The sequence below is a fragment of the Poecile atricapillus genome, chromosome 9 (genome assembly GCF_030490865.1).
Source record: "Poecile atricapillus isolate bPoeAtr1 chromosome 9, bPoeAtr1.hap1, whole genome shotgun sequence".
Lineage (NCBI taxonomy): Eukaryota > Metazoa > Chordata > Aves > Passeriformes > Paridae > Poecile > Poecile atricapillus.
In genome coordinates this window covers 15705743-15732893 of record NC_081257.1, presented here as the reverse complement: position 1 = coordinate 15732893, position 27151 = coordinate 15705743, and the positions used below count along the sequence as shown (strand labels likewise).

At 35.1% G+C, this 27151-nt stretch overlaps 1 protein-coding gene across 1 annotated transcript; it reads left to right on the top strand.

Annotated features, from left to right (window-relative positions):
• The first annotated feature begins 216 nt into the window (after positions 1–216).
• CFAP20DC (CFAP20 domain containing) lies at positions 217–16954 on the top strand. Its single transcript, XM_058845203.1, has 6 exons — positions 217–237; positions 2441–2530; positions 3043–3136; positions 5023–5095; positions 14834–14948; positions 16787–16954. The coding sequence occupies exons 1-6, from the start codon at positions 217–219 to the stop codon at positions 16952–16954; spliced, it is 561 nt and encodes a 186-aa protein (XP_058701186.1).
• Positions 16955–27151: the final 10197 nt, after the last annotated feature.

Here is a 27151-nt window from a genome sequence, read left to right as displayed (position 1 = left end):
GCAGTAGCACTCTGATGCAGTTGATATACATTTCTACTCAGAAAAGTACTTTGCAATAATATTCACATATTTTAAAATATGGGCTGAAGTGTCATTATAGGATTTTTTTCATGTCAAATCCTATATAAAGTTGTTTGGTTTTTTTCCAGCATAGCTTGCAAGTGTCTTTACTGATTGAGAAGCTAAAATTATTTTCTACCTTTGAAAACTGGAAAAATGTTCAGAAACAACTATCAGGTAAAACAAAAATAATTCTAATTTTTACCCATTTTCATTTCATCTCTGAGAGAGCTAAATTAAAATAGATTATCCTGAGAGGCAAAAAGTGCAGCTACAGGAGTGTTTTGGAGTGTTTCATAATTCAGTATTCTTATAGAAGTGTTAGAAATACTGGGTAGCTGCTGATGATGTCATGTCTAGAATGGGCACAATGTGAGTTTGTCAGTGGCTTTTGTTCTTTATCCTTATGGGCCAGGGAAGGCACATCTGCTTCCATGCAGTCATGGAAGGAATCCCAGCTCCTAATGTGTAGTCAGAAAAGGGGGTTGGCTTATTCCTTTGGTCCAGCACAAGCTTGTGACAACAGCAGTCACATTATTTGGGACTTCATTATCCCTTTTACTCCTTCCTGGCCTCTCTTTCCCACCACACTTTGCCTCCCTTTCTCTGCACCAGTCCCATCCTGAGAGAACAACCCACCCCAACTGCATTTTCCCCACTGGTCCCAGATGTGCACTGGTCCCAGATGTTCTCAACTTCAACTTCTGTACTCAAAACTGATGCTGTTCCCTAGGCTGTCTCACATTTTCATGGAATTTCTGATGCCAAGCTGCCACTGGCTTTGCAGGACTGTGCTCCCCAAAGATGCCACATGCTCCCCTCGAGCTGATTGTGGAGTTTGGCAGTTTCTTGCTGAACTTCACTGGGGCCCTTGGTGAGACCTAACCATCCTGCACAGCACCAAGTAACTTTTGTCAGCTTCTTGCATCACTGTTTGTTTGACATTTCCTCATGTCATGTCTGGTATTTTCCATGTCCTGTTCAGTTTAACCTCAAATCAGGGCCAATTCCAGGGCTGTGCTATTAACAAAATGCATTTATAAAGATGGAAGAAAAAGCCACTTGTTTAAGATTTGCTGCTAGCACACACAGCTTGGCAGTTAAAAATCTTTTTTTACTTTTTGAGGGCTTGATCCTGCAGTTCTTAAATAAATCAGGTAACCTGGAAATTTATAGTATACCATATCATCCACTGTAAGTTTAAAAAATATTTTGAGTGCAGTTTATGGAATGCCATTTTGGATTTCCTTAGAATTTACTAAGTCCAGTCACTGGGATCAGGCGTGTGGCTGGAGCTGCCAGGTGTGTGTGGGCAGAGGAAATTGCCTAATTCATATACAGTGCAGAGTTGATGTTCTCTGAAAAACTAATCTGAGGAGCATTTCTTTTGCTTGCCCCTCTTGCTCATTCTGACTTGCAGGCAATTGCTTGGGCAGCTGAGCATAAAGAGAATTGGGGAGTGCAGGCAACTAGAAATGAGAAGGGAATGGCAGAGTTGTAATGATTGATTAGGTCAACCATGCTGCTGAAAAATGCTTAGCAAACTGTAGGCTGAGTGCATCAGATGTCACAAAAAATGTGACATCAAATGGCAAAAATCTAGAAGCAAGTAATTCCCTAATCAGAGGTGATAAAGCCAACCGCCCCAAGAGCCTGTGTTTAGGTTCCCTGATGTCCAATAGGGCACATGCTCCATGTCAGGAGTTTTCACCTGATGGGGACATCCATAATAATCTTCTGTTGCTTCATGAAGGCTGTAGCCCATACCCTTTTCATGGTGATACTGACTGGAACAAATCTACTACCAGGCCCCTTAGGTTGGCCCAGGAAAGTTAGTAAATTTTTGTTTGGTAAAATCAGGCTGCAATTTGGTAACTAGTACAAAAGTTACTGCAAAATATGTAGGCAGAGTCTGTCACATATGTTGACAGATGGTGCAAACTTCATTTCCATTGGAAATCAGACAAAACATCCAATCTGCAACACCTTTTATTTTTTAGCAGTGTGTTTTAAACTCACTTAATTTGGTAAAATATAAAAATAAATCTTACCCAAATAGAAATTAGTCATCTCTTGCATAATTTTAGAATAATTGCAATAATTTTAGAGAATGACATTATAGATAAAATCATTTCAAATACTCCATGGTATTCCTTCAATTTTATCTTCTGATCCTCTAATAAAGCCAAGTATTGACTACATGAATTGATGTTATAGTAGTCTAGAAGTTGTTATTGCTATTCTGCTGTCTGACTGATCAGTAATGCTGACTGTAGTAGCAGCATGATACAGAGGGATTCTTAGGTTCTCATCTTGACTGTTGATAATTTAGTGCTGAGCATTTGACTGGATGGTATATCCTTAAGCCATTTTATTATAGGGGGGCCCGTTTGTTGAAATACTCAGTGCTCAAGGCAAGAACCCAGGAGCAAAATGGAAGATTTTTGGCAACCCATCAGCTATCTCAAAAGTAAGTTTTTAAAGAAATCTATAAAACTTAGAGTATAAACCAGAAAAATGTGAATGAAGCTTAAAATTAGAAGGTAATGAGGGCTTTGACCTGACAGTGGAGTTGTCACTTGCAGTTCTGTCATTATGGCAGACTAAATGACTGCTTAAATTACTTTTATATGCCTGCTTGCAGACTGAGTTGGTCACAGCATAATTTTACAGTTTAAATATTTAGAAAGTAATTTTGGTACTCTAGTAACCAATGAATTGAGCTTTGCTCACTGAATCGTGAGTCCTGTTTGTCAGCATTATTTGTTCATAAAACACACAAATAAAGAACTTGCGTGGATTATATATTTGCAATCCATATCTGTGTGGATTATATTTTTGCCCTCACATGTGAACCAGTCATACTTGCAGTGCCATCTGCATTTTCTGATTAATAAAAAATAGCTTTGCATGTTAGTAGCATGCCTGGTTGTCAGGAGGAGAATTCTATCAGGATGCTTATTTTGTTGTTCCTTTTTGTAGGAATACGACAGAGAACTAAAAGGCTTTGTTTTTGTACTTGAAGGAAATAGTCTAATCAACAAAATGAAGCTACCAAGGGAAACCAAACAAACTTGTGAGTATCAAAAAATTAAATATCTGTGATGATGTTCTGATTATTACATCAATCTTATACTGGAATGCAAAACTTACATTATTCTCCCTTAGTTCAGGCATAATTCAGCATAGGAAAAGTGTTTTTTCATTAACTTCTTAGTAGGTCAGTTACAAATAAGTAAAACTTGCAGAAATGACATATTAGACTAAATGCTGTAGGGAAGATTCAGCATGTTCTGGTGTTGCCAAATTCACTGGTATACCTGATCCTGCTACAGACCAATGTCTGATAAATAACCTCTGATTCCATTCAGCACTTACTAAAGTCAGTAATTCTGCTGGCATTAATGAACATGAGCTAGGTTCCTGTCCCCTTTCTCATTTTACTTTTTAAAGAATTTTTACTTTTGTATCAAATAAGCACATGTGGTACAATAAATTTCCACTGTGTTTATGCAATCAGTGTTTAAGAGTAGTATGGAATGTTTTCCCAGCATGTCTATTGCACCACAATAAACCAGAATCCAAGCAGTCTGCAATACAGCAATCATCATATGCCTTAAACTCCATGATGGGGTGGTGTGCCTTATAAGGCTTGTAGGAGTGAATTGAGCTGGTTTAGAATTATCTGCTTGCTTTTGAAGAAAAACCGAGATGGTGATTTTAAATAAATTGAATGGGAATATTCTAGTATACTTCTCATGCAGGGCATACAGTAAGACATAAGTTTTTTCCAATAAACACCAAAAAAAAAATTTACTTTAGTCTGATTTTCATAAAAGAAATTGGCTGTTAACTTCATTAAAATAAATATTAATGCAATGTGTATTTTTGAGAAACCAAACTGATTTATTTTCAATGGTACAATAAATTACTATAGCAAATAACAGTAAACAATTAAAAGAAAAAATTGCTAACTGTTGCTAAACACTAAAATGAGGATTAAGAATTAATTGTGTGGGTAATTACTGCTAAAAATAGTTTGGTTTTAAATTTACTTTAGCTAGTGCTGCAATACTCCAGTCAGGTTTCCATCTGTTACCATTCTGTTTCCTTCTGGCTTTGTCTTTTCCCCTCTTGAGGTGTGTGTACCTCAAGTATTTAATTAATTAAGTGTGCGTACGGTCTCCCAGTTGCACTGGAACTTTGTATACTCTTCCAAAATAAAAGTAGAAATTTCAATATATGAAATCTAATTTGAAGTTTTAAGGTGTCATTCGGTCCTCAAAAAAGAAAGTTCTGATTTTTCATTCTTTAGAAGAGGAGCCAATGTTGCTGCTCAGGCTTGTGAAGTCAGTGAAAAGCAGCGTGCACTGTCCCTGATGGAATATCTAAGAAAACAACATATGGTTCAATTCAGACAGCTTTGTACTGTTTTCCCTTGATAGGAAGCTACCTGAATTTTTTTGTTTGTTCCCTCAATCAAACTCCTTTGCTATTATTCTAAAAATCAGAAGCCTCCACTGAGCAGTGTTGTCGTGATCTGATTTGTATTCTTACCCAAGAGTTTTTTTGAAGTTAGTTAGCAAGGTGTACTTTGTCACCAACATGAATGCAAGTTTAACATGATTATAAGATAATCTTGATAGGAAAATATTACTTCATTTTATAGTTCTTATGGGATATTTGTTGTCTTCATGCTCTTGGAGCACGAAAATTGTAAGCTTAAAAAAAGGTTCCTTTTGCTTTCATGAGAATTCCACCGAAGCCACAGATGGGACTTTTAAAACAATACTTTTATTGCAATTTAAATTGGATTTCTTCAGGTTTTTCTCATGTTCATATGTTGTGTGAACCTTGGGAAATAGTGTTGTAGGAGCATAGCATATGGTAAAAACTTGAAATGCTGGATAGTGAAACATGCATCTGCATGCACACAGCACTTTTTTTTTTTCCTGTTTCTAGTGGGACTGGTGCAGCAATTTCTGACACTTCAGATTTTTGTGCCATTGGGAAAAGACTTCTCCACTGAGTTACTGTAAGATGCATAAAATTTTCTTGAATACTTAAAGTGAATTCTTGATTGCAGTCATTAATTGTGGTGGCATATTTTGCATTAAAGCATGGTGACTTGTCAAGGCAATAAAAAGTAATTAAGCTAATGAGATCATTATTTCTTAGATGTTTTAAATGCTGACATTCCTTTGAAGACAGAACAAACTCAAAAAAATCCTGAATGAAGATGATGAAAAATCTGAAGAAATGGGACACAAATTTATCAAACATATGAAAATACTGGCGCATGAGGACTGCCTGAAAATTCGTAAGAGATTTATTCATAAGTCATAAGAGAGGACCCTTTGGTCCAGAGCAAAAAGAAATACATATAATAATTAGGGGAGAAAAACACAACCAAGCAAATGCTGAAAAGCTAGAAAAACAAATGGGTGCTCAATTGGTATAATTATTTCCACACTGTGAAAAAAGAAAGATACAGCAGAAACAGATTTTTTTATTAGTTAGGTATGAAATGATTTAATAGAGTTTTAAACTTGGGTAGTTGACAGGCTTTGGACAATATTTCTCCCCTAGTGACACCATCTGTTTATGTATAAACAGCACAACTTTGTAGCCCATAGAATATCTGAAAGTGGATTGACAAAAGAAATGTAAGGCCGTTAGAAGGCCTGCAAGAAAAGACAGGTTGAATAATACCAGTTAAATTAGCAATGAAATCATGTAAATTGAAAGAAGGATTTGATTTTTGACTTTCTGTAGGTTTGCATTAAAAGGGGCAAAGGGACAAAAGAAAAACCAGGATATGTCATGCAGCACACAGAGACCAAACACCAAGTACCATAGCAAAACCAAGATTTGCTTCTCATGGACATTCTGTAGGCAGGAGCAAGATTTAATGATTTAATGATAGGTGCAGGAATTCAGATTTTTCTGTAGTGTCATGGTCAGTTTGATTATTTTGGGTATTTGCCACTTTCTTAACAAGAACCTCTTTTCTACTTCTACTGATTTTATTTTTCTCATTGCTTGCTTTTTTTTTTGATAAAAACATTTTCTATCACCTCTCCCACACTTATTTGCCTTTTCTCTTTACAGTTTATATTTAGACTTTACATTTTCATCTTTTCTTTTTACTTCCTGTTCCCATCTTTACTATGTCACTCTTATAAAAGCAGATATATATCTTTATAATGTTCCTAAGTAGTTGTATAGATTTAAATACATGTATTTTGTATTTGCTATGTATATATTTTATGTAACATATACTATATTGCTATATAATGCATATAATACAAACTATATTAACTATAGATTTTCTCTGTAGCTCAAATTACTTTGAATGAATGTGTTTATCTCTTAAAAGTACAATATCAGTTGTTCCCCACTTAGTGCAACTGCATGAAAAAGTTAATAAAACTACTTTTAAAATAGTTTTAATACTGAGTTTTGTATTTGAAATCAACTATACTTACTTGTACCCATAAAGTCCTTCAAGGCTTGCAGAATAAACAAAGCATTATTTTATCCTAGCAGACTTAAGATAATCCAGTAAATAAAGACAAGTCCTTCTTGCTTCATGTGACTGCTCTTCAGTTCCCATCTTTTCAGATGTTTTGAAAGAAATCTCTTGCTTGTTTGCGGACAGAATGTTGATGGTGTTGTTTCTTCTTGAAGTTTAATGTTCAAAGATGGTTTCTTACACAAACTGACTACTTAGTGCTGAATCTTTGAGCAGCTTCAAGTGAAAATTGATAGCATGCCAAGCTATGAAATTTACTTTATGTAAAAATCACTGACAAGTTTTGTAATAGCTGTGCATGAAGCTTTCTGTTACATTTCTCACTCTCCCATTCTGCAGAGAGATAGAAACAGGAATTTAGTTGGAGCCTCATCTTCTTTTGCATTCTGTTCAGTGATTGATTTGGTCAGCAAACAAGAATTTCTTCAAGACCATCCATCACTGCTGGCATCAGCTGAGCTAAACTTTCTAACTTGCTGCTGTCAACCAGTCATGCGAGATTCCTGCCATAAATACTGAAATGTGCAAAATACTCTCTATATTAGCTGGGTTATCTTTTCTTCAGAGGAAATCTGTATAGAATTTTAGATACTTTTTTATGTGTCATGATTAGATAAATATCACCACATTAACAGTCAATGTATTGATCTGCATAAGAATGTGTAAAATAGATTGCAGATGGAAAATTTGATGAAGCATAATAAAATCACAACTAAGGTAGAGAGCATGTAATTTATGCAGCTTCTTTGAAGCAAATAATAGCAAAGCTATTAGTAATGCTGAATATAGCTGTCTGCTGCAAATGCAGTAGCCAGTTGTTAAATCTTCAGAGTTATGGATTTTGCTACTTTGCTGGAAAAGCAACGGTAACTCAATGTTTGAAAAAATATTTGCATGTGAGAGAAAACAGCATCTGGCCTGTGTTGTCATTTTTGCTTTAGTTCCCAATACATGGACATGTGGGTGTTAATACTTCTGTTTGGCATTTTGACAAGCACTCAAACATTTATTCTTACTGTAATGCCAGTCATGGTCATACTTTGTTTCAGATATGGTTTTTCTGAGTGTTGGGTATCACATGAAATTACCACATCTTGTAATGAAAAGTTTTACAGCAAATGAGTAGAGCAATTGATGTGAGGAAACGGACCTTGAAATTGTACCATAGCATCAAAAAAACCCAAAAAAAACAACAAAAAAACACCACCCACAAAAAACAAAAATAGTAGGCTGCTCTGGTGTAAGAGCAAGGATGAGATACTCAATTCCTGGTTATGTACTAAAATATTTTGTGGTCTTGTATGAGTTCCTGTGTATTGTTCAAACTTTTTTTCTCAGTTCAGGCATGGTACTTACTCATCTGTTGCTGCAGCTCCAAAGTCATGCTGCATCTCTCAGTGATGGCTAACTCATGCTGCTTCAAGCTTGTTTAAATCTTTGCATGGTAAACATCTGTAAATCACATGTGGCACAGCTTGTGGCTCTGACATGAAAAGCTGCAGAGCAGACCTGTCCATTGTCAGTGAAAACTGCTGCTGCCCCAAGTCCAGATTTGGTGCTCAGTATTAGTGTGCCGTGGGGCTCTGCTGTGGTGTCACTTCCTAGAATCACACAGCACCTTATGGATCATCTTTCCAGCCGGAATGTGCTGAGGATCACAAGATGATTGCTTATTCTCTCTAATGATACCTATGTCTCTTAATTTCTTAATTCTTCCTGCCCCAACCTTTCAATCTTTGCTTACCTGGGAAAGCACTTATCAACCGGTGTGCTCAGTTACTATCCCACTGTTCATCGTCAAATTGTCTTTGCTTGCCACTAGCCTTCACCAGCTCCAGAAGGCATCAGCTCTTGTTATAATCTGAATTAATGCAAACTCTGTGAGAGTTTCAAACTCTGGAACATACCTGATAAGTTTTCTGTTGAAACAAGTTATGTATGAAGGAATCTGTAAGGAAAAAGGGGTTAAAATTTCTTTATTCCTGAGGTAGTTGTGCTTGCTGATAAGAAATATTATTACAAGGCCTGTGAAGAGTACAGTAGAATGTATATATTTTGGTACTATATTTCCTGTTTTCAAGCAGTTGTTTCTATAAATACAAGCTTATTACTTTGAGATTTTTAGTAACCACAACATAGTAGGTTTTACAAGCATAGCTAATTTATTCACAGATACCATAACAGTTGAATTTATGTTAATTAGATGCTATCTAATAATCAGTCATCATTTTAGCTTTGCTGACAGAGATATCATCAATTATTCATGGTAACCTAAACCCCCAGCATGTTTTCAGATACAGAACAATATGAATCTTGGTTAGTCTTGCAAAACTTAGACTAACCTCTTAAAATTCAAAGCAGGACCTAGATGCTAATTCTGTCATGTACATCTGAAATTGCTGTAATATTTTAGATAGAGACTGAAGGCAAACTTTATTGAATAGATTTAGCTGAGAGATTATTTGAAATTCTAGTATTTGGTAGCATGAGACATGTTCCTTGGTTTTTTTGTGAAGCAGGTGAAACATTCTTTGAAGTATTAGGGTATGTTAGATTTCAATTTCATAATTTAAAAAGCAGTTTTTAACTCATATATTTGAAAGTAAAAAAAATTTTAATAACTCTCCCAGTCATGGCATCTTCTAGAACTTTAGATGGAAGCAGAGTACTAATTATTTATATTTTGGTTGGTTGATCAGTGTAAGTAACATGAGGTAAACTGCATCATGTTTGCATTTGCTTGGTATGGTTTATTAGTCAGGATTTTCATATGCCAAATAAAGTAAACTCTGTTAGCAAGACAGTTAATTTTGTCTTTTTAAAGGCAAGACTTCATAGTAATTCTTAGTAATTAAAATAAATGGTTTAAATGTGAGAAATATGGCTATATTTAAGAGAACTATTACATTAGCAGATGCAAACATCTTTTCCTTTGTCTCAAAAGGATGAAAGGATGGGTCATCTCTTTAGAACAGTAAATTCATGGAAAGAATAACAAAGCAGAAAAAATAACAGCCAATGAACTAAAAAGCCAATATAACTTGCAGCGAGCATAAATAACTGCATTATAGTGGAAGAAGTCAGCACTAAACTTTCTATGTATTAATACTCACTAGAGTACTTTGTACTGAAAAATTAAAAGCTATTTTCTAAAATTACAGTTTTCTAAATGATTTGGCAAAGTTAGCCATGCTTCAGAGGAACATAGTCATTGTGCCATAAAATGGCATTTACTAAATACTTGAAAATCAGAGAAAGATTAGCTTATTTCAAAATCAAGGATATTAAAATATTGATAGAAGTTTCTAAAATATATGTTATGAATATTAGTGAGCACTTCCAGAACAATTTGTGAAACATGTAAGAGTAATTAAGCTTTCACACGAAGTTATTCTTGGTCAGCAAGAACATGAGGTCATTTCTCTATTTGGAGAATCAATGGCAAATATGTCAGTATCCTGTAGGGAGAGGTCAGGAGTCACCATTTCTTCATATCTGCCCATCTTTTGAAAGATTTCCATTCTAACCACCAGATTTGATGATTCTTGTTTGATGCCTGCCACTTGTGTTACTCCCTCTTTGAGGATACTGGTTAAGGGCATTTTGTGGGATTTTTTTCTTTAATGTTCTCCAGAAAAAAAAGTATCAACAGGAAATTCCAGTATACAATACAACTTGTTCTCTGGGTCTGGGTGACATATCTGTCTTCCAGATCTCCTATTGCATAGAGATTTGATTGATTTTCAACATCACTACATCTATTCTTATGAGGACAGGATACAGTGCTCTTCAGTAACATAGCATCTCCTACAAGCCAAATTTACAAGTAGCACATAAATGTGAAGTACAGGGTTCTCCTGAATAAGGAAATCTTGAGAATCTGAAAGCATAGCAAATCAGCTGACAATTGCTATTCCTTTGTTTTCTGTCCTTAAAATGGAGGTGATGATGAGGATGATGATGATGATAATGATGCTACTATCCAATGTTTAGGAAGCACGTGCCTTATATGGAGAAAATGGCACTAGGGTTGTTAAGTACTAATATACTAATGTACTAATAGTGAAGCATTAGCAGAGAATTCTCACTGGATTTTGACCAGGATACAAAGACATTTCTGTTACTGTTAAGTTGCATGGGAGTCGCTCTTAGCATAGCAACATGGATGAAATACCTGCTTTCGTGTTTGGCAAACTTCCAGGTTACATCATTTATAAAAACACTTTCATTTGAAGACCAAGTGATCCTGACAAATGAAGCATCCCTTCAACTGTTCAGTATTGTTTTTTCTAAGTTCATTTTTAGCCTTGAATTGAACATTAAGAATGGTTATAAATTATTATCCATACAGAAGCAAAGTGAATAGGCAATCTGAGCAGATGAATCTATCTGTGCTCTTGGGTAGTTGCTACCATTCACTTGCAATCTCACTATAGTTACCATTGTGAGGAAAATAGTCAGTCAAATTTGAAGATGTAAAATAAAATTGAAAATTGAATTGGAAGGTAATTTTACTTTCAAATGGTTTGCAAATGTAGATGTTAAATGTGCAATGAATGCAGTTAATGACCATAGCTGGAAGAGTTCTGCACCTGCTGATCATAGGAATATTATTATAAATGAGGTTGATTTTCTTGTTGACTACCTCATTTTTCTGAGCATGGTCTCATTACTTTTCTATCATGTCTGACCCTTAGATATAAATACTCAAGCACAGACATAATAAAAATACATTAACTCCCATATAGATTTTTTTAATTCATCTTTGAAAATCAAGATGTGTGCTGCTGATGTTTCTTGCTGTTGTAGGTTGAACATAAGCTCTGCTTTTGGATAACAGGAAAAAAAATTTAAGTTTTACCACAAGTACTCTGGAGTCATTTTGCAGCTGAGGGATCTGATGTTCTAGCTCCCATTGTTTGAGTTATTTCAGAAAAAAGTTTCTCCAGACCATTTTTTTTATTTTCATTTTCCAATAAGCAATGTAATTCAAGAGTCTGAAAGTTGCACTACTTCTTCAATAATTATCTTCCTTCTCCTGGGAAATAAATTATTTTATATAATTTTAAGATCATCTTCTTTTTTTTTTTTTAATTTGCCTTTTTGAATTTTTCACCTACTTTTGCCTGTGGAATATAAGGTGGTTTTTTTTGTTTTAACTGTATTTACAGAAAAAAATTACACTTCTTTAGAAGTGATTATATCTATGCATCTCAGGTTTTCCCCTTCCTTATGGCACATCTATCATCATAAAAAGTCTTATTTTAGACTTACTTTACAGAGTCTGATATAAATGAATGTCTTTTGATGTGTTCAGTGTTACATTTTGGAATGTAACTGAGCTGTACATTTACCAATAGCCTTTCTATTACCAAGGTACTTATTTTTTTCATGAAGGAGATAGATAAACCTATTCATATAAGAAATAAATAATAAAATTTAAACATATTGAACTGATAATATAGAGTGAACTTGGGTTTTATTGCCAGTTGTTTGGAGATATGCATGACTTAATTCTGGGCTCCTACTGCTCTGTTATAGCCTCATTTAAAGCAGCATTCTCCACTGAGAATTACGCAGTTTGAGGTTCATCAGGGATAGTATTTTTGGGTCTCAGTACTCAGGTTATTGCAACTGCCTGGTTTCTCAGCAAAATTGCTCAGCTCTACACACAGTCAGGAAATCCAGAGAGCTTCAAGCAACCATTGCTCCAATACTTTGGACTTCTTTGGTGCACCAATTTTTTAGTACTTCTGAACACCCAATATTTAGAGTGAAGAGTTTCTGGAAACTAGATTCATAGGTTTTTCACCAAAGGCTATATGGGAAGTAAAGTGGTGGGTGGAACTATGCCTTAATCTGGGACAAAGGCTTAGCTATGTGGCTCATTTGCTGGTGATCTGAAGGGAATTATTTCACATCTTGCTTAAACTTCTTCAAAAGTAAGATCATGCCCAGGTACTAGCACTATAAGACACTTGGAGGTCTTGGAGGTTTTCTGATGAAGTCACTTTTCAAGGACTTGGTATAATTAGTCAGTTCATAAAAATATGTCCAGCTAATTCTGGAATCTCTCACGTCAAACAATAGCAATAGTGAGTATATAATGTTTTTTTCTTGGCATGGTAGTGGAATTTCTGCTTTTCTAGTGTGTGTGATTTATAAGATGAACTGCTAGCAGTTTGAAATGAAGCAGATAGAAGAGTCTTCCACTTTGTTTTTATTTGCCCACCCATGTTATGAAGATGAAAAGGTTAAACACCAGGTTATCTGCAAGGGAGAGGAAAGAATCAGCAAATTCTGGAAAGCTGGTGAACAGTTTGCTTTGGATGATGGTCTTAATGACTGTGGGGGAACAAGAAGGTGCTTATGTATTCTTATTGCCTGTACTTGTAGAACCTTTTGATATTTACATACTTGCAGTATTTTTTGTACTGTCTTTGCTTAAACTCTCAAACGGGAAAAAACAACTAATGTCATTTGCCCCCAAGTTAATGTCCTCCTAAGTTGACCTAAGGAAACCTATGAATTAGGGTTTTAGGGTGTTATTCTGCAAATTTTGGGTGATGGCATTCCATTATTTAAGCTACAGGTATAGGACAGGTAGTCCTTAGCTAATGAAAAAGTGTTTTCAGTAATAAATTTTAAAAAAACAAAAAAACACACAAGTCTACATGGCAGTCTCACTATTTTAAAGTAGAACCCAGCTTTTGAATGATTGTGAGCAATTACTTTTAGCAACAGTAAGTAGTAACAAAAAGTTGTTTATTATAATTAGTTGTCATCTTCTCAGAGGGGCTGTTAATTACAAAGAAATATCCATCTGTTAGAAATAGGCTTGTTCAAAAATAATAGGTAAATTCATCTTTGTTTCCCCATACATTAAGCATATTCTCCAGATTGCAGCCTTTAAAGTAATGTCTATACTCTGGAGTGGTAAGGAAGGACTGTTGGAGAATGTCAACGTTGTCCTGCTGTTGTGGTTTAACCCCAGGAAGCAGCTGAGCCACAGCAGTTCCTCTTTCTCTGGGGAAGAGAATACACAGGGGTAAAAGTGCAAAAATTTGTGCATTGAGACAAAGACAGTTTTATAGGGAGAGCAAAAGCTGCACATTCAACCAAAATCTAAACAAGCCATTAGCTCCTTCCCATGGGCTTGAAGATGTTCAGCCATCTCCAGGAGCTCAGGGCTTCATCCTGTGCAATGGCTTCATGGGAAAACAACATAGCTCTGAGCTTTCCCCATTCCTTCTTCCCCACAGTTCTTACTGCTGAGCATGCCACTGTGATGTCTGAAGCATCCCTGGGGTCAGTAGGCATCAGCTGTCCTGACTGTGTCCCCTCCCAGCTCCTCATACATCCCCAGCCTCCTGGCTGGTGAGATGAGGTGAGGAGCAGAAAAGGCCTTGGCTCTGTGTAAGCTGTGCCCAGCAGCAATGAAAACGTCCCTGAGATACCAACACTGCTCTCAGAACAAACCCAAAGCGTAGCACTGTCCAAGCTACTCTGAAGAAATTTAACTAGGTCCCAGCCAAAACCAGTGCAGCTGCTAACAAGACTTGAAGAGAACAGAACATAAAAATGACCCTCTTTATCAGTTTAAAGGAAACCTATTTTTGTGTGTGTGTGTGTCAATGGCTGTGGTCTGAATTTATTAGAAATGTTGAAATTCGGTGTCTTTGGTATCATTGTGAGATGACCTGAATAGTGAGAAATAAACTTCTGCATTATAATTCACCTTTGAAGATATGTCCTCATGAAGTAAAACAGACAGACAATGTATTGTGTTTACCTTTAAGCTGAAAAGAATCTATATGCAGTGACAGAGGCATTTATAGGAAAAGAAAGCAAATTTTTTTTTCTAGTTAGCAGGCCCCAAGATAACACAAGCTAAAGGGGGCAAAACACATGTTATTATTAAAGGCTACTGGGTCCTCAGTTCATACAAATTGAATTCTTTCATACTCTGAATACGCTGTGGAAATCTAGCAAAGAGTATAGACTGTTGAAATGAAATTAGCATGTAAAGTGATTTTATATATGCAGGGATATAGCCACAAAGTTTGAATTGGAAAGAAATCTCATTACTCATCTTGTAAAAGAATTTTTAAATTCCATATTTGCTGTCACTGACATAAAGGTTCTGCACATGAACAAGTTTTTTGTGATTTCCCAAAGATACTGGATTATTGAATTGACAAAGATCTGTTCTATTCTCTCCTGACTTTTCTTTTATAGGATAACTGATTTTGACAATATTAAAAGAAGATTGTATTTGTCAACGGTCCACAAGGTGTTGTCTGTAACCCCTCTGCATGCAAAGATTCCTCTGTTTATGATCAAGCGCAAAATAGTAGGTACCTCAGGAATATTCTCTGGACTGAGGTTGAGCATGTTTTCTAATCGGAAATTTTTTGTGTATATTGTGAACTTTTTGAAATTATTGCTTGGTTTAGAGCTCAGTTCCTACTGATTGAAGATATTTTTGTACGTCCCCTTTACCAGATGGCAGAAGAATCACCTAGTGCTGCGCCTCTTCTTCTTATATTAGGAATTCATTCTCATTTTACAAAATTACTGCTGTTTGTGGTGTTTCTTCACCTCTCCTGTTGATCCAGCCTCTACAAAATTCTCTGTGTCCCTGATACTTTTTATGATAGTGCTACTGCTCACATGTCCCTTCTCTTGTAGTGACCTTTGATGACATTCACTGGAGCTGCAGTTAGGCTGTAGCTGATGGCTGCTTTCACATTCTTTAGGTTCTTCCAAATTCTGGCATATAGAGAACAATCTATGTGTCAAACTGATGAAAACAAAATAACCATTATCTCCTGGTTCCCCTCTCCCATGCCCAGCCACAACATATGGTAATAGCTGACAGGATACAAAGCCTGATGATTACTGTATAACAATGTAAGGACTGAGTCTCAAATACTGCTTAGAAAATAAACTTGATATAAGCATAGTCAGATTTCAAATATTTTCATATTTTAATATATATATTTGCATGAAGATAACAGTATACTAAGCAATATGTTGTGAATGTAAGGCCAGACATGAGAGAAAATATTTTACAGTAAAACTCTGAATTTATAACTGTTTTTGAGATAGGTTAAGTGAAAGCAACTGAGGTAACTTAAAATGGAAAAGTTTTCTGCTTTTTAGGAAGAAGTAGTTGGACTTTTTTAAATGAATATGTGTTAGATCATACCCCTGAAGTTGCTGTTAATTCAAATTCCAATGGAATTATTTTTCTTCACTGTAATTTCAATTGGTGTCAGACTAGTACAGGTATTGCAGGATTAACGTGTGCATTAATTTACACCAAGGTAAATTCAAGCAGAAGATGAACTTCAGTTATGTATTTTAATTTAGATAATAAAGCATGAATCAGATATGTCTAGATGCTCTGATCATTTCTAATGACAAAATATTTTAATAACCTTAATGCTTGACCAACCTTAAAGAGTAGATCTATATTGCTTAGTGTATCTGATGCATACCTGTCTCCCTTAAATGGTTATCTGCCTTTTTATCATTGTTTTTGCTTAAAGGAGGGAGCATGCTGCTTTCAGTGATTAGATAGATCTTTTACATGGCTCTAATAGTTCGACTTACTATATACACAAGCTGATTGCTGTTATCAGCATGAGGGGTTGTAAGTCAGGCTATATAATAAGTTGATTGTTCCATCAGCAGAACATAGTTTGCATTTTCACATGCTACCTTCCTATATTGTATTACTACAAATTATTCCATCTTTCAGCCTCATCACTAGAAGTATTAGTTATAATTAAATACTGAATTTTTCAGTCCATTGCTTGGTGTTTTCAAAACAAGTATTACTTTCCTTCCAAAATTTCAGATTTAAGACCTGAACAGTAATGTATGCACCTAAATTTTTTCTCAAAAACGTTTTCATTTGGCAATTAGAAGTGAATATTACTACCTTGACTTTATAAGGAGATTGGGCATGTACAATCATTATGTTTTTACTTTTTTTTCCCCTTAAAATTTCAATCATTAATCTAAATTTTACATGAATCATCATATAAAATATATTACAGTTCTGCAAGTTGAATGAAAATTGCTGCATTTCTCCTCAAGGCCATCATGTTTATTCGTATAGAAGGTGTGTTAGCTTCAGCTCACGGGTGGGTTTTACTAAAGAGTGTTCTTTCTCTTTTCTAGTGGTGTAATATGTGTATTGACTTGGTAACATTTACCTATGAAATATTCAGAGGAGCTCTCTTCCGGTCTTTGGATGGAATTATTATTTCAGCTAACTGTAAGCTAAGAAAGATCTTCACTTTAAAATTCAAGCCGCATGATACAACTGGAGAAGGTGGTGTGTTTTAATTACTATCTAGTCTTAATCATAACTGTTCATGTTACAAAATCAAAAGCTTCTTATTCATCAGATTGGCAATTTGAAGGATTACATGATTTCATAAAAATTAAAGTGATAGTACAGCATATTAAGTCTGCTAGTGTTGGACTGAAGGCAACTAATTAAATACGTGTGTTAAATATCCTGTGTTTGAAACACTTAATTCCTTACAAATATTTTATTGGAGAAATTCTGGCAAGATTTACCAAGTAGAGAGCTTGTTTTAATGAGGGTATTTTATGTTGATAGAAATCGGGTATTGGCCAAGAAGAGAGTATCTGAGCAGAAAGAGAAGCACTGAAAACAGCATTTGCTGTTTGTTTTCTTCATTTTGACGTTAGTAGCTGATGAAAGATTTCTTTTTGAAATAATGCAGACAAAATTGTAACAAAACATTATATGAAACAGAGCTATGAAACTATAATAAACACCTCAGATCATGTCCAGTTATCCTAATGTGGCCTTGTTTATTGGGAAAGTAATATTGGTGGTGAGCTGAAAAATTACAGGTTTTTGTAGTGGATCAGGATATTTGCTCAAAATTTACCAGTCTCCAGACTCGCGTCATAATCCTGAATCATCATTTTCCAAGGAGAGAACTTCATTCCTCACTGGTATTTGCAATAATAGAGGAGAAATTTCAAAAGCACAGCTGGCACATTCTTATTTTAAAGGCACCCCTAGGAATAGCTCAGCTTCTATTTCATTCAAATTTTCATTTTGTGTCTTTTAAGGAACATACCTGAAATAACATTTCTGGTTTCAGAAGGAGAGGTAGTTAACAGTATTGTAAGTGTAGCAAAATGTATCTTCCTTTTGGAAACACTAAACCAATAGGGAAGAGTAGACAAACCTTGTGATTATTCATCTGATTTTTTGTTGGTAAAATTGGAAAAAAATATTAATTAAAAAATGTCTGCAGAGAGAATATGGTAAATTCTCAGCAGGAAACTGCAGTTCAAGCTCTCACTGGCATCTAATTTAATTCCATTGGTGTATTGTTTTTTTTCTTCCATTCTTAACAGCTTCTGAAATGTGCTTAAATATTCTAAATGAGTTCCAAAATTCTAAAATGCAGTTAATATAATGAGTCAACAGCTTTAATACACTGTACGCACAGTAAAATATTACACTTTTAATTACTTCATTATCAATTCTATGATTATTACACAGCTGGTGGGCATTAGTACTTTCTGTATGCTTTTGAATTTCCTTATCTAGGCAATTCATAGAATCAGAATGTTTAGGTTGGAAAAGATCTTTAAGGTCTTTTGAGTCCAACTGTTAAGCCAGCACTGCCAAGGCCACCACTAACCCATGTCCCTAAGAACCCCACCCACACGGCTTTTAAATACCACCAGGAATGGTGACTCCACTACCACCCTGGGCAGCCTGTTCCAGGGCTTGACAACCCTTTTGATGAATAAAGTGTTCCTAGTATCCAATCTAAATGTCCTCTGGCACAACTTGGGGCTATTTCCTCTTGTCTTGCTGCTTGTTACCTGGGAGAAGACACCAACATCTACCTCTGTACACAGTCTCCCTTCAGCCTCCTTTTCTCCAGGCTGAACAACCCATGTTCCCTCAACTACTCCTCTAAACTTGTTCTCTAGACCCATCTTAAATTTTCATTACAGCTGAAGGTTTGGCTGAATTAAAATGATTCTATACTTCCTACCCAATTAAAGAAAAACAATAGTAAGGGGTTTTATGTTATTACTAATTAAGATAACAATTACTCTCTGATAAAGCTTTCTCCCTCTCAGAATGACTAAACCAGTTAGTTGAGCTCCAATGAATGCAGTGACATTGCAGCTTGTATTGAGAGTTGTCATGCTTTAACCTTGGCCAGCAACTAAGCACCACACAGCCACTCCCCACAGTGGGATGGGGGAAAGAATCAGAAGGGTTAAAGTAGGAAAATGTATGGGTTGAGATAAGAACACCTTAATAATACTAAACTTAATGACAAGGAAAAGAATCAAAGAAAGATAAATAATACCCAAGAAGGACAATTGTTTTTTATTTGCATGATTTGTTTACCACCAGCAGCACCCCCCACTCAGCTTTCCCTCTAGTTGATATGCTGAGCACACTGCCATGTGTTCTGGAATATCCCTGGGGTCAGCTGGGGTCAGCTGTCCTGGCTATGTCCCCTCCCAGCTTCTTGTGCCCCCACCATCTGCTCACTGACAGGACAGCTCAGGAAGCTGAACAGCAAATGGCACATCAGTATGTTATCAGCGATGGTCACATGCCAAATCCAAAACCTCTACCAGCTACTGGGAAGAAAATTAAATATTTCCCAGCAGAAACCAGGACAAGGGCCCAGTTCTTTGCTTCAAACTCCTTGGCATGGTCAGAGTACTGATTTCAAGGTGCAATGAGTGTGTTACTCTTTTCAAGTAGCAAGAATACAGTATGTTTTGAATCTTTAAAATGACAGTAAATGCAAAGGAGAAGCCTCATATACGAAGAAATTATTTCTGTATGAGATCATTGAGATAGAAGAGGAAATAATTCATCTTTTCTGCCTCATGACACTGAAGCATACAAGCTTAGACTATACCTAGTTTCTTGTTTCCATAGTGATGCAGAACTTATGTATGGGGTTTTATCACTAAGTACTGCCCAACAGTGATAAATAATGTGCTGGCTTGGCAAAAAAAATGGTTGAAAAAATATGTCCTGTACTGAAATACAACATGGGACATTTGAATTTTTTCATTCAAATCTCAGTACTTGATCCCTTATTCATGTTTGGGTTTCAGGTTGTGTTTTCCTCTTCTTTTCCTTGGAAAATAGGGTAATTCATTAGCTTACTATATTCAAGTCTTCTAAAATTTGGAATGAATTTACATTGTAATATCAGGTATGGTTCTGACATGGATTCCTTTCTTTGTAGAGAACAGCTTTCATAAACTCAGTCTATATTGGTTATCAAAGGGAAAACAGAGGTAATCGGCTCACATCCTACTAGTGCCTGGTGTCACAAGAATGCATAGGTTGACAGCTTTTAGTTTGTCATGAAAGCATAATGGTGTCCAGAGTTTGGGATGAAAGCTTTGCATATATGGGACTTCTTTGCTTCTTCATTCCCACAGATATGAATACCATATTTAGCTGTTCATTTTATCTGAAAATCACTGTATCACTGTTAAAATTAAAGCTGAGTTGTAATATAAATTAACAAAATTTATTTAATGATTGTTTTGTTTGTTCTCTTGATATATCAAAGAAGTTGACTTCCTATGGCTATTCCAGATGTTATATATATTTCTTTAACTGTATTCAAGATCTTGTCATAAAAGTAAGCACAATACAATTGTAAAATTTGCAATAAAAAGTGATCGATCACAGCAAATTTTCAAATTACCATAATCTATTCAGTTTTTCTAGCCATATGAACTAAAGCATATGTAATCTACCAAATAATATAAGACAAAGTGAATTCCATAGTGTCATGAAGTAAAGCCCATGTTTTTTGATTCTAGGTATGTGCATTGTTTCACCTGGGCCATATGAGGCCTCAGATGATATTCCTCCAACCTGCCAGCTCAATTCTGATGTCCCACAAGTTACACAAGTGCTGAATATAAATGAAATTCTCAAGCCAGAAATAAAATGTAGGGAAAATGCATTGCAAGAAACAGGTATTCTGTTGTGTTAAAATACTGTGAATACAGGTGGTACAGTATGTGTACAAACAATTGATTGTTTTGTAAATGTCCATGTTAAGCATTCCAATGTCTTAAAATGAATCATGACAACTCCTGCACACCTTTAGTGCCACAAGCACATAGACACATATCTGTTCTATAGTTTGAAATCTTTGTGGAGCCTGGACAATTCTAATTCAAGCATGCGATTTATAACAATATTTGAGATGTCATATGAATGTACATTGAAGCATTGTACAGTGAAGTTGTTACACTTCTTTTTGATGTTCACATCAATGAAGCTTTCCTGGCAATATGACCATGCAGTGTCCTCAGTTTATACTCTGAAAAGGGAAATCTTGTCTTATTGGTGTCTTGGAGTTATTTGAATATTTTTTTTAAACTACAAAATAATAAACCATATAATTTAGACTTTGGCAGCATTGCATAGAAGAGATTTACTAAAGAAGCTGAACAGCCGTGTGCTACAATACAAGCTATTGACCTGGATAAAAGCTAAGAGAAAGCAAAGAGAGGCTTAAATTTAAAATTATTGTTACAGCTGAAGGCTAAAACCAGGAGACCTTAAAAGTTTTTGTTCTAGTCTCTGTATTGTTTATTATAGTTATGAATAATCTCAACAGAGAAGTGAATAAAGGGAAGCAAATTTTTTTTATGATACAAGTACTGGTTTAATAAAGAGTAGGACTTGAGAAAAATTTAAGTTTGTGAGATAGGCAATCCCATATTTACTTTTCCTTGTAAAAGAGAGCAAGTAACATGCAGGAAATGGCACAGTTTTCAAAGCAAGGTTTTCAGTTTACTGGTCTTATGTCTTGTTGCCACTGTGTTGAAAAATTATGGTCTAGGGACCCCTGGACAGGCTAAATGTGGAACATGGCATCACATAAAATCTAGCTTTGCTAAATGCAAAAGATTGTACATTGGGAAGGAATGATAACCACAGTTAAGCTTTAAAGGATCGAAATTAAATTAATCGAGGCAGGCAGGTTATCATCACCATAGATACAGCTCAGTGGAACTTTCAGATTTTAATATGTTTTAAAAAACTAAGTAGCAGGAAATTCAAATTCATAGGAAATGAAAAAGGTATCAAACCTTTAAATTATTTTTGCATTATTATCTGAAGTACTTTATACATTATCAGTTAAACCATCTCGGAAAATACCTTACAGACCAAGAAGTGATTCAGGGAGAAGCAGCATGAATGAAAATCTCTCACATAAACTTTAAAAATTTACATAAGGGCATTTATAAAGTAACCATTGATACAAAGGATGTTCAGTAAAAGCTGCTTTGCTTATCTTATGGCAAAAAACATCATTTGATGTGATGATGCAGTTGAAAATTAAAAACTCATAAAAGAAAATGCCATGATACATAGAATATGATTAAAATAGGGAATCTACTGCTAAAAGAGGCTGGTAAAGAAATTGTTATGATTCCAAAGTCAGTTGGCAATTTATATGGGTAACAATAATGTTTTATTTAGCAGCAGTAAAAATGTGAAGAGAAAATTCAATTCTGTACTTCCAAGTTTTTCCAGCCTTACTCTAAGAACTGTATTGAAGGCAGATATTTCAAAAAGTCATACTGAATTATCTTGTGCTATTTCTGAAGTGTTAGGTTTGGCCTTTGAAACTGAATGTTAGAGAGATTATTGACCTGTTCTAGTCTAGGATTTCCTGTGTTTTTATGTTTAAGTTGGCATGTCTGCTTGAATAAGATCTGTAAGCCAGGAATCAGTGGAAACTGAATTGTAGATACAAATGCTAAGATGTGAAATTGCCTAAATAGACTTGGGTCAGACAATTGAGAGCTTTTTAGTAAAGCTGCTATTTTGCTTTAAAACTGTCCATTGCTTCCTACCTGCAGTAAAGTCAATGGCAGAATTTCACCAAGGCAAATATATTTACAGTCCTTATTGTCTTGATTCAAAGTACTGACTATCTCTTTAAAACGATTTTGTAAAGAGATATATCATCATTAAAGAACAGCAGTAGAGAGAAACATAGATTATTTATTCTCATTATTGGAAATCTGGAGTTGTAAAATTATTCATAAGAGGTAGTGGTCTTCATGGAACTATGAAAAGAATTAAATAAAATTTTCAGCTATTGACAAGTTTCTTTGTAGTTGAAGAAAATAAGGGAGTTTTTAGTCAGTTTTTTGAGTTTTGAAGACATCAGCTACAATTCCAATGAGGAAATAAACCAATGTAGAAAAAAAGAGATAATTTTTACTAATATGTGACAAAATTTCATTGATTAGAATTGTAAACATATCAAAAATGTAATTTCCTTATGCCCAGGATTTTACTGGATTTGTAAATTCAGTTGCATGTACACTTAACTGATCTGTATTCTATTTTTTTTTAAAAAAGTTCTTCTGTAGATCCATAACAGTAACAACAGTAAATATCCTGGAATATGTGCCAGCCCTTCTTAAAAATGAGAGTTATAAGAGATTTTAAATGAGGTATTCTAATTCATGTCCTTCATGAAGAACAGATAATTTCAGTCTTCTTAAAATGTTTTTATTTTTGGTTTTTTTCATCTTAATCTGGAGACATACATAAACTTCTTATTGCTGGAACTTACAAAAATGCACAGGTGAAATCTCTGTGTAGGCACCTTCTTCCTCTGCTCTTTTGTTATGTTGTTATTGGCTTCTGAATAAGGAACAAAGCTGAAGCTTTGGTTTAACCCATGTAAGATTTGCAATGTCTTCCTAAACCATTTAATTTCCCCCTTTCTCTGTACCCCCTTTTATGGGTCATATGATCATACTACAACAGGGTGCTAGAACATCTTCTGGGAAGGAAGTAAGGCTGAAGTAGCTGCAAAGTGGGTCTGAGCAAGCAAATCAGATAAAGAACCCATTTCCATCAGATCTTCATCAGCACAGGCAATTTTAGAATTAGTGCTGTCAGTAAAGAAGATAGATTTTTATTCCACTGGGTTTAGAACTTTCTCAGCCTTGAGGATTCTCATCCTTAGTATTTTAATTCAGTGAATAATTGTTTCCACCATTTCTGTTAAAATGCTCTGAAAAAATATGTGTAAAGTATTGACCAAAGGAATAAGGTTACAGAGAATGATAACTACTGGTTAAGTTTAAGACTATATGCATCTCATGAAGCTCTAAAGAAAAATAAACTCTGAGAACCTTGATAATATCAAAAGTTTTTAAAAACTACTTTTTAAGCTTCTGTTCTTCTGCTTTTACAATATGAAAAAACCAACTCATAAATATTTCATCATCTGCACTGAGCTGCCTGTGCTGGTGCTTTTTCCAATTGTTAGCTTTTGCTCTCTCTCAATATACCTCCTTAGCAAAGGCAATCTTTGTCCTACAGCAGGTGAAATGAATAGTAGGGGTTTTGAATTTTTGCTTTGAGTAAGACTCTTCATCTATTTACTTATTTAAATTATGTTCAACTTTTTTATTTTTTTTTACAAACAAGCACCATTTTTATATTAAAGGGAAAACAATACTTAGAGAGTATTACTGCCCTACAAGTAGTCAAGCCAGAGTTCTGTTGTAAAGTTGGATTACACATTTCACATTTGTCTTGGGAATAGCAGAGGAAACTGTAATCCAATTTCTTAATGGCTATATTTTTAAAAAAAACTTGGCTGTATTGTCAAAATATGAGGGACTGTAAAACTTAAATGAGTACAATAGTGTGAATGATGCATCTTAAGCAGGAAAAATTAATGTTCATTTAAAACAAGACTCAGATTTTACCATCTGGACTACAAAGATACATAGCCCATAGGAATATATGGTAAAATAATTAATGATCAAATCCCTCACCTGCATGAAGATGAAATGTCTTCAGTTTAAGATTTAATCTTTTTTTTAATCCCACCTTACGAACATAGAATGTGTCCTACCAGACACATTTTTAAAATTTCAGAAGCTGGCCTACTTGAAATTAGAAGCTTTGGTATGTTTAGGTACATTTTAATTGGAAAATGTTCTTTTAATCCACTAAACTTCTTATTTAATTGAAAATCAAAAGCCCAAATTATTTTTAGTATCATCCACTTTTAATTACACATATTATTTCATTATGTCATCAACATACTGTTATGTGTAGACGTAGGTAATTAATTGCAGTCAATTAATGTGGTCATTAAGAGAGATTTTAATGCAAATCAGCTTTTCTAATTGGAGCTAACAACATCCCAAGGTAGCCAACAAAAAAGAAATTTATGTTAAACCAAGACAGGTCATCTGGTCTTGTGAAATGGTGTCTGTTAACAGCAACCAAATGTCACATCAGGAAAAAAGGAGTCAGGTAATGGCAGTAAGTAGCTGCTTCTGTGCTTATTGGTACAGTAAATGATGATATTGGTGGCTAATGTATGATCTGTTTTTCATTTCCTTGATGATAAATAAAGCTCATCTTGAACTAAGGTTATGAAAAATGCTCAGGGGGATTGGCAAAATATTTTGTTTCTACTTTATTGCCTTATGAAGGTGTCAAATCTCTAAAGTGAGATAGCAATTTAATACAAGTTGTAGCAAGAAAATATATCTGGACATTGTAAATATTAAATATAAATTAATGTGAAGATACCATTTTTATCAGCTCTGGAAAGGAGAATTCACTGACAATCTTGGAGAATTATAAAAGAGGAAAATAAATATTACATGCAGCTCTATAACCCCAATGGCAAAATTAATGTGTAACCATTTTACTGTCCTTCCTTTTTAAGTATTTTTGAGACCATTCACCTGCATTCCATTTTTACTTTTTGTCTTGAAGACTAGTTGGCAATTTCCATGCTTTAAAAGACTTTTAAATCTACAGTTTAAGCAATAAAAAAAAAAATAAATAGTGAAAAGGCTAGAATATTTGAGCAGCAATAGACTGCATTTGCAATGTTAGGGCTCAGGCCTGGTAATACAGTAGATTCAGTAATTTCAAGAAGCAGGGTACATGTAAATAGTTCTCTGAGCTGTGACTGATACCTTGACAGTCTTTTCTCCATTTTTTTGTGTTATTATTTATTTATTCTGTTATTTATTAATTAGAGTTCTTTTTTCTTCCTGTCAGAAGTTGGGTTTTCATTGAAGTTCTAAAGAAATCCTGCAAACCATTTCTTTTTGTTTATAAATAACCCACTTTTAAAGAAATCTTTAAAGCAAGAAGATTATAAATATGTCTCTGTAATAGACCAAAAGTTTCTTGCTGATATGTTGACACACTTTTATAAAATGTTAATTCGCTATTCTTAAATTTCTAGGGAGTGCACTTTAAAGGAACATAACTTTTATATATGTTTAGTATTCATAATTCCTTTCTTTTAGTATATTCGAAAAAAATTACTATATTTCATTGTTTGTAAGTACAGTAATTTTTTTTAAACTCTTAATTTTCTTAACTTAGGTATCTTGGGTAATAGAGGCCAAAGCAACATATGCAACAGTAAAACTCAGGATGTATCACACATTGCATTTGGGTCAAAGATCCTTGGGCCACCTCCATCTTCAAACAGAAGAACCAAAGCAAAGGTACCTGGAAAGGTAAGAAGGGCTGAATTCCTCAATTCCAACAACACCATTGGCACTTTTGCAAAGGAAGATATTGATAACCAGAGGAGTTAAACTGAAGGTTTATTTCAAAGGCTTCCTCCAGAGAACTGCGATAGGTCATGGACCTCCAGTGCCAGAGATCCTGTAACATCCAGAGGAGGGCAAGGAAAATGCATGGTTGGCTCCAGCACAGGGCATTGGTTTATTGAGCCCACAGGAGAGAAGTCTAAGGGGAAATCTGGCTGCTATTTTCAATGAATGTGAGGCTGTAGAGAAGCCAGGCCTCTTCTAAGAGGTGCCCTGAAAGGCCAAGAGCAGTGGGCCTTAATTGCAGGGAGTCTATGAGTAAATATAACAAAGATGTGGTTGCAACAGTCACAAGAGTTTGGAGAATCTCAAAACTTCTGAAGACATCAAAACTTGAATGAAACAGGCTAATCTAATTTCAGCATCAGACAAAGATGCCTCTTTCTACTGAAATTACTCTGTGATTTCTTATCATTCTTACTTTTCTGAATTTTTTGTTCTAGACTGCTGAAATTTCTCTGTGTTTGTGTGTGTGTGTGTGTGTGTGTGTGTGTGTGTGTGTGTGTGCGTGTGTGTGTGTGTGCATGCGTGTGTGTGTGTGTGCAAACATTTTTCCTTATGATGAGAGCTATAATGCAGAGCAGAAATAACATTTCAGGATGCTCTGATAGTCAGCCTTACGGTAGCTCATGTGATGCTGTCATTTACAATGCCAGGGAAAACACCTGAACCCACTCTTCCAGCAACAAATACAGAGGATTTTGGAATCTGATCAGGAATACAGTTTTCAGTTTAACACCAAAAATAAGGGATCCAGACAACTCTTGTGTAGGAAGTCACTTGAAAGTCAAGATGTAAAATTATATTCCTTTCTCTGAAGACAAAAAGACTCCTGAGGTCTAGAATAACTAC

Excerpts from the sequence above, each read along its gene's own strand:
- CFAP20DC (XM_058845203.1), top strand. The coding sequence starts at position 217 with ATGTTCAGAAACAACTATCAG. Across the intron at positions 3,137-5,022 it reads AAGGGAAACCAAACAAACTT|TGGGACTGGTGCAGCAATTT; the intron begins GTGAGTATCAAA and ends TCCTGTTTCTAG. Across the intron at positions 14,949-16,786 it reads TTATGATCAAGCGCAAAATA|TGGTGTAATATGTGTATTGA; the intron begins GTAGGTACCTCA and ends TCTCTTTTCTAG.